We start from the raw sequence: 8,332 nt of genomic DNA on the forward strand, positions 1-8,332 counted from the left end.
AAAAAAAAAAAACAAAAAACCACACAACTGCAAAGGCCTTGAAAACGATAATTGTGCAATATGAGTGGTATTTTTTTAAGACATAGTCAAGAAAAGACGATATAGAGGTGTTGTTCTTCAAGTCCTGTGGTGTTCGAGGGAAGCAAGGGAGGGAGAACACCAAGTGTAGAAATCAGGCATGTGCAAACTGACAGCTTTTTAGGTTTTCCTGCTGGATTGTCAGGTTTAGCATATGTTATTTCCATCTGTTTTATGAATATTTGAGCATTACTTCAGTTGGGTGCACATTGTTTCATAAACTATTGCAGCACTCAATAAATTGAGATGTTAAGGACGGATATTTGTGTCATGTAAGGTGAATGAATGCTACTAAGAGTCAGATGACCAGAGTATAATTCTGCAGTTTGCTAACTGAAGTGGTCTTTTACCTTGACATGGTGCGTTCTTTTCCTCTAGTTTGCAAGTCATGTGTTTTCCGAAGATTTTCCATCCAGCCTGCCCAGCAGAGGAAGATTCCAAACCGGTATTTGGGCCAGCCCAGCCCCTTCACCCACCCACACCTTCTCAAACCAGGTTAGATTCAGGCCCTTTATGAGTTAGTCATTGGTGGTCTTTCTTCTCTCTGTTTTTCTGAGATGTCCAGGACAGAGGTTTGCTGCATCATATAGATGTCAGCGATTTCAGCTGTTTATGATGAATTTCATTAGGCAGTAATTATGTTTAGTAGTTAATTTCCTTGTCTGAGATGATAGCGATTCCAAAAATTGGTTTCACATGTTAGCTTTTTACCTTTTTCTCATGGGGTGCTCATTGTCACTGACTTGAATACTGCGGAGCTTTCCCAGTGGCATCTTGTGAGCTCATTGTCCTGCAAATACAATACAGTTTATATTAAGGGAGAGTCCTTTGTGCAAGCTGAACTGCCAGAATGCTTCATATCTAATGTTACAAAATAAAGGTTTCTTTCAGAAAAGGAGATTGGGGAGAGACTTACTGAAAGATGGACACCATTTGTCTAAAGAATACACCCCCTTCAGAAGAGTGTTCAAGCTGTGAGGAAAAGAAGAAAAAGAGACTTGTGTCTGTAAAGTTAGTTGGTCATGATGAAAGAGAAGCTGAGGTGGTGCAGTTTGATTAGATGAATAAAAATGAGCATGTATGTATGAGGTGACCATGATTAAATCTAAAAAAAAAAAAAAAAATCAGAAGTAAAAATATATTGAAGAATATGTCTAGGAAAACATTCTGGTTCTGTGTTGTTTTTCCATAGATAGAACAGATGAATATATAACTGTGCACTTACATATTTAACTGTAGAATAATTCAGGTCAGAAGGGACCTCAGGAAGTTCTTAGGTCCACCCTCTGCTCAGAGCTGGGCTAATTTCAATATTAGATTGTGTTGCTCAGGGCACTGATTAACAGCTCACAGTAAATGAGGCTGACACTTTTCACAGCTGAAACACCGGAGATTAATTCTAGCTGCCCATAGTAATTTTCCATTTAATAAAGGAGTAGTGTTTTCCTTAAAATAATACAACATGGTTTTATTGCAATTATTGTTTTAAAAAGCAAATGTCTTTAGGGCAAAGAGAATTTCCAGGTGTTGCAGTCAGAAGACAAATGGGATTCCCGTGTTCCACCCTAATGCAGCTTCTAAACTTCAGTGGACTGTTTGTGGTAGTTAGAAAACTGACTGGAATGCAGAGGAGCATAGGAAATTTGCGGTATAATATTGCAGAAATGCAGGGTTAGATTGCATTAAAATAGTTTATGTGTTTCCTTTCACTTCTAGATCTACAAAGTAAAACAAATCTGGTGGGTTTGGTTTTTTTCTTTAAAAAAATACAGACTTTTATACCAAGTAGGTGTTGGGGATGTATGGTATTGAAAAGGTGTAAAGTTTAATGCAAATACAACATATGTGATTTTCTTAAACTCTCTTTTGTCAAGGAAAAACATTCTAGATAGAACTTCCACCTCCCACCCACCCATGCAATAATCCACTTACAGTACAAGACGAATTTCAGTTTTGTTCCAGAATTGTCACTGCGTAATACATTAAAAAGTAAGAAAATATTATGAAACTAGAAAGTTAACAGTATGAAAATGCAAACTATGTTAAAATAGGATATTAGTCAAAATACTGATTAAGGCTCATGTATTAATTTAAATCATAGTTAAAGAGTCTTGAATTTTTAAAAATGCATACTTAAGCTGTTGTTGGTTGTTCTTTCAACTTCAGTCTGGTTTTGGTGAGTATCTTCATGGCTGCACTTCATATCTTTCATGACTGGAGCAGTTTAAAACATATTTTAATCTAAGAGATCATTTGTTAAGGGTCACTAAGGATATAGTACTTAACTTTGGAAAATTCCGATAAGTATTGGGAAAATCTACGTCTGCCCTGGAGAAGATTCCTTGTCTTAGTTGGAGTCTGCTGCCAGCTTGCAGTTCGTGGTTTCTTTCTGTCTGGAATCTTGTGACTAGTTAGACTCTGCAACCTCTGTGTTTCTGCCAGAGTTCCCAGTATCTGTAACACTCAATCCACCCCTTATGGTTTAGAACTAGTTGCTTTATGAGTTGACTTAGTGTGTATTTGAACAGACATTCTAGCTTTATCTTTGGAAATAAATGCTCAACCTAAGGAGGTAATCTTCTGTTCAATGTCCAGATGCTGTAAAACCCGTCAGTTTTCAGTAGTCAAAGTCCAGTTTGCTTTACCCCTTCCCCTTTTTTGTGCATGGCTTTCTGAAAACACCCATGTAGTTTGAGTGTTTGTCTAAATCTACCAGGTTTTGTGATTTCTGCTTTTGCACAGCAATACATAACAGAAAATCTGATTTCATAGACTCCTAGAATGTCTTAGGTCGGAAGAAACCTTAAAGGTCATCTAGTTCCAACCCCCCTGCCATGGGCAGGGACACCCTCCACTAGACCAGGTTGCTCAAAGCTTCATCCGGCCTGGCCTTGAACCCCTCCAGGGATGGGGTATCCACAGCTTCCCTGGGCAACCTGTTCCAGTGTCTCACCACCCTCACAATAAAGAATTTTTTCCTAATGTCTAGTCTAAATCTACCCTCTTTCAGGTTAAAACTGTTACCCCTTGTCCTATCACTCCAGCCCCTGGTAAAGAGTGCCTCCCCGGCTCTCCTGCAGGCCCCCTTTCATGTGCTGGAAGGCTGCTGTTAGGTCTCCCTGTAGCCTTCTCTTCTCCATGCTAAACAGCCTCAACTCTCTCACCCTGTCCTCATTCGGAGGTGCTCCAACCCTCTGACCATCTTCATGGCCCTCCCCTGGACTCACTCCGACAGGTCCATGTCTTTCCTGTCCTGAAGACTCCAGAGCTGGATGCAGTACTCCAGGTGGGGTCTCACAAGAGCAGAGAGGGAGAATCATCTCCTTTGACCTGCTGCTAATGCTTCTTTTGATGCAGCCCAGGACACAGTTGGCTTTTTGGGCTGCAAGTGCACATTGCTGGGTCATGTTGAGCTTCTCATCAACCAACACCCCCAAGTCCTTTTCCTCAGGGCTGCTCTCAATTCATTCTTCTCCAAGCCTGTATTTGTGCTTGGGATTGCTCCGACCCACATGCTGGACCTTGCACTTGGCCTTGTTGAACTTCATGAGGTTTGCACTGGCCCACCTCTCAAGCCTGTCAAGGTCCCTCTGGATGGCATCCCTTCCCTCCAGGGTGTTGACTGCACCACACAGCTCGGTGTTGTCAGAAAACTTGCTGAGGGTGCACTTGATCCCACTGTCCGTGGCTCCCACAAAGATGTTAAACAACACTGGTCCTGATATCAGCCCCTGAGGAATGCCACTCATCACTGGTCTCCACTTGGACATTGAGCCATTGACCACAACTCTTTGAATGCCACCATCCAGCCAGTTCCTTATCCACTGAGTGGTCCTTCCATCGAATCCTCGTCTCTCCAATTTAGAGACAAGGATGTAGCGTGGGACAGTGTCAAAGGCTTTGCACAAGTCCAGGTAGATGATATCAGTTGCTCTTCCCTTATCCACCAACGCTGTGCCCCCATTATAGAAGGCCGATTTTCCCTTAGTGGAGCCATGTTGGCTGTCACCAATCACTTCCTTGTTTTCCACGTGCCTTAGCATAGTTTCCAGGAGGATCTGCTCCATGATCTTGCCAGGCACAGAGGTGAGACTGACCAGCCTGTAGTCCCCCAGGTCTTCCTTATTTCCCTTTTTAAAAATTAGGGTTATGTTTCACCTTTTCCAGCCAGTGGGAACCTCACCAGACTGCCACAACTTGTTAAAATAAATTTGTCTTTGCATGATGGAGGAGCAGATTGAGTGAGGATGTGCTGTAGGGATGGAAGCTGAAGAGATGTATGAGAGAGCAACAGGAAGGCTAATTGAGGACCACAACGAAGCTATGCATATGAAAGGCATCAGGGAGTAGGCAGGAATCAGGCATACAGCTAATAAAATATCATGGGTGCCTTGAATTTCTCGATTTGATTTGGTTTGTATTTGTAGGAGAGGTAACCCCAGGACTGTCACAGGTGGAATATGCTCTTCGCCGACACAAGCTGATGGCGTTGATCGAGAAGGAAGCCCGTGGCTGGGATGGATTGGACCACACAGTGATTCTGCTGTCCAACCCCACGTACTACATGAGCAATGACATCCCCTACGTTTTCCACCAGGACACTAACTTCCTGTACCTCTGTGGGTTCCAAGAGCCTGACAGCATCCTGGTGCTGCAGAGCATTCCTGGCAAAGCCCTGCCTTCCCACAAGGCCATACTTTTTGTGCCCCGGAGAGATCCAAGCCGAGAGCTGTGGGACGGGCCCAGATCAGGCACAGATGGGGCAATTGCTCTCACAGGAGTAGATGAAGCTTACACCATCGAGGAGTTCAGGCACTTGGTGGCCAAGCTGAAAGGTAACAAAACATGGAGGGGGAATGAGATGAGACGTGATTTGCAGGGTCTGAATAGTATGGGTTTGGAAGGTGGTCTGTGACACCAATTCAAGACTGTCATGAGACTGGGGAGGTGCAGGGGGTATGGCAGTGTGACAAAGACAGTTGGAAGTTCTTGTTAACTTCTTGAGGGTCACCAGTGGAAACGTAGTTTTAAAAATAATAGTTTTTTCTTTCTGAATGTCTTTTTTGCCCATGTGAATGCCAGCGTACACATCTGTGAAATGTCAGGGATGCAGTACACAAAAGAGCCTCACAAGCTGTGTTACTGTTTTAGTCGTATCTTTTTGCTGACAGAGCCGGAATCAGATGAAGCATAGGAAGCTTGAAGGTATTTCATTCATAATAGACATGGAAAATGATCCACACAGGGAGGTTGTTAGTCCACTCACCTTTTTTAGCTATATGTTAACATACTCTTGAAATATTAACATTGCTGTATTTTAGATGTGTTCTTTTGCATCTATCATCACCATGTAGCCTCAATACTTGTACTTGTAATCCAGAGTGAACTTTAATGCATTATAAAATGAAGCTGAAGGCTTATGACAATATAAAAAGGGTAAGTGATTGGGGGATTACACAAATAAATAACGTGAATGCTGGAGTCTTAAATACCACCCTGGATTCTAGTTTTTTTGTCTCAAAAAAGGATATATTGAAAATAGAAAAGTCACAGAAAGGGCAACAAGGATGATCAAAAGTATGGAGTGTATGTGAGATATGTGTTGGAGAAACCTGCTCAGTTTGAAAAAGAGAAAACAGAATGTAGTGCATAAAAGATGTGTATGGTTGTGGAAAGCACAGACAGGATGAGTAGGAATGATTAGTTGCTATTTTTCATAATTTACAAACAAAGGGAATGCTGAATAAAATTATCAGATGACAGATTTTGACACCTTGTAAGTTTTAAGTTGTAGGTCACGCATTGAAGGTTTGGAATGTCAAAAGTATAAATGGATTCACAAGTTTGTAGTTCCATTCGGGAGAGGTCCATGAAAAGCAGTTAATCACTGTTATGAAGATGCAGCCTCGAAATGAAGAAACCAGAAGTGGAGAGGATGTGCTCAGGAAAATACTCTTTCATAAATGCCCAGTTTCTTAGAGACTGTAAGCAGCTGCTAATGGCTGCTGTCCTCAAAGAAGGAGGGCCTAGGCAGACATTAACTGTCACTCAGCACAGCTTTTCAACTCATTCCCATTTAAAATTCCTGTGGGGAGAATGCAGGTGCTAATTCTGATGTTCTAAATAAATTTCCACATAGGTAAATATGTTTGTTTTCAGTAACTTCATCTTCTCTGAATGGCTGAAATAAGAAGTTGTTCCCCAAAGATATTCCGAAGCGTAGTTGATAATGACCCTGATTCCATGCGATGGGTAAAAGGTAAATTGCCTTACAGTGTCAGAGGGGACAAGATAAATGAGAGAACAATTCAGAACATGCACCAGTGCAGTGCAATGGCTACTTAGCTTCCAGAAGTGCAACTTTGATACACAAACTCTGAACGGATCTATGTAAGATACATATATTCAGTGATGATCATAAAACGCAATATTTGCATAGAAGTGGGCATTTGTCAAATCTACATGCTATACATTGGTAGTCTTCCAGATTTTGAAAAGATTGCTAGTATCCTGTGACAGTGAAAGTGTCTATATGGTCTGTAAATGCAAATTCAGAGGAAATGTAGTTCTCAAATATAGCAGCAGGTCTAGTTTAGGAGGAGTGAGTTTGTTCAGTGTGGGGAGGACATTTCTACATTTATTTTCATCTGTGTCAGCTTTTGTTTTGTATTCCAGGCGAGTCAAACATTGTTTGGTATGACTTGAACAAACCAGTGCATGCAGAGCTGCACTCTGACTACATGCAGCCCCTGTCTGAGATAAAAGCTCGGAACAAAAACCACATTCAGGGCATCCGACACCTAGTGCAAAACCTTCGGGTGATCAAATCTCCTGCAGAGATTGAAAGGATGAAGATAGCTGGACGGGTGACAGCAGAGGTATGAGGTGGTATGCTCTCCGAATGAACCAGTGCATTCCTTTAGAGAAGAAAGGGGAGAGGGTTGTTGATGGAGTGACATGGGTTGGAAGGATGGCTTCGGTCTAATCTGTTACTGATCTGCTGTGTCTCAACTGTTGGCGGGTCTGAGCTCCCTCCACGACAAGGAGAAACAGGAAGACAGCTTGGACTACTAGCTTCTTTCAATTAGTGTAACTTCAGTGAAGACAAGCCAGCAGCTGTTAGGCTTTGTTTAAAAGCAATATCTATTCAGGAACAGGGGTAGCCTCTTCACTCTCTTCCTAACTTCCCCTCTCTTTCCCCATGCCATTTTCTTCCGCATTTATCCTGTTGTTTTTGAGGAAACAGGATTTTTGTGAACACATTGCCTGTGCATGTCTCTGTATTAGCCCTTCTCCCTCAAATACCTTCTGAACTTGTTGGCCAGTTTTAAACTAATCTGACAGATAACCTCAAATGCAGTTATGTTTTTGTAAAAATTATTAAAATAGATAGACAAGTAGAAAAGAGAGGCACAGCTTGTCCCTCTCTGAAGGAAAAGCTGCCTCTGGTTCCTGTATTCTGGGCCAGCTGATTTTAGGCCTTCCTCAAAAGGCAGCAGGTAAAAAAGACCTTCTCTCAAGTTTAGGCTCCTTTACTAACTGAAAGGCTCTTCTTTTTCATAGGCTTTCATAGAGACAATGTTTGCCAGCAAATCCCCAGTGGATGAAGCTTTTCTGTATGCAAAGGTGAGTACTTTGTGGTTGGAGGTGAGATAGAAGGGCTGGATGTTTGTTATCCTTCCGAGAAACTAGAAATGTCAGACCTCTCTATAATGTGCCTCCCACTTTAGCACATTTCTCCTTCACCCACCTCTTGTGGTTCCTAGGATGTGCAGAAAAGCCAGTGTGAGGAATTCTTCATCTGTACTTCCTATACCCTTATTGAAGTAATCTAGTGGTTGTCTATATGCTGTTGATGTCTTTTTCTGCTGTATTTAAATACAAAACCTGCTAAACAATCAGAGATACAGTTATTATCTTATTCTATAATACAGTTCTATTGTACAGAATTTAAGGAGTCTTCTCTTTAAGTCTGCTTCTCTTGACTCTAGCCTCTTACTACATCTGATTACTACACCTATCTTGAAACAGTGTAGATGCCTCTCAGTTATAAAATAAGGACTAATTGGCCTGCACATTTGGTAAGGAATTTTGTAAGGAATTGCAGCAAGATGGCTGTTTGAGAAACATCAGCAGGATTTGACCCTCTGTTATGACACAGATGGGCCTGTGCTGACATGGCACTGAGCAGCAGTACTGACCTGTAAATAAGACTTCCTTCTCCGAGTGATAGGGGAGCCAACCAGGAGAGGGG

The 8,332-nt window shown here is 41.9% G+C and overlaps 1 protein-coding gene across 1 annotated transcript; it reads left to right on the forward strand.

The window, feature by feature from the left end:
- Positions 1 to 456: 456 nt before the first annotated feature.
- On the forward strand, positions 457 to 7,704 carry XPNPEP3 (X-prolyl aminopeptidase (aminopeptidase P) 3, putative; the record flags this gene model as incomplete). Its single annotated transcript, XM_010076694.1, has 4 exons — positions 457 to 573; positions 4,506 to 4,913; positions 6,754 to 6,956; positions 7,642 to 7,704. Coding segments are annotated over 4 exons (791 nt in total), but the record flags the coding sequence as incomplete, so codon positions are not given.
- Positions 7,705 to 8,332: the final 628 nt, after the last annotated feature.

This window comes from Pterocles gutturalis, unplaced genomic scaffold (assembly GCF_000699245.1).
Source record: "Pterocles gutturalis isolate BGI_N339 unplaced genomic scaffold, ASM69924v1 scaffold50518, whole genome shotgun sequence".
In the NCBI taxonomy this organism is placed as follows: domain Eukaryota; kingdom Metazoa; phylum Chordata; class Aves; order Pterocliformes; family Pteroclidae; genus Pterocles; species Pterocles gutturalis.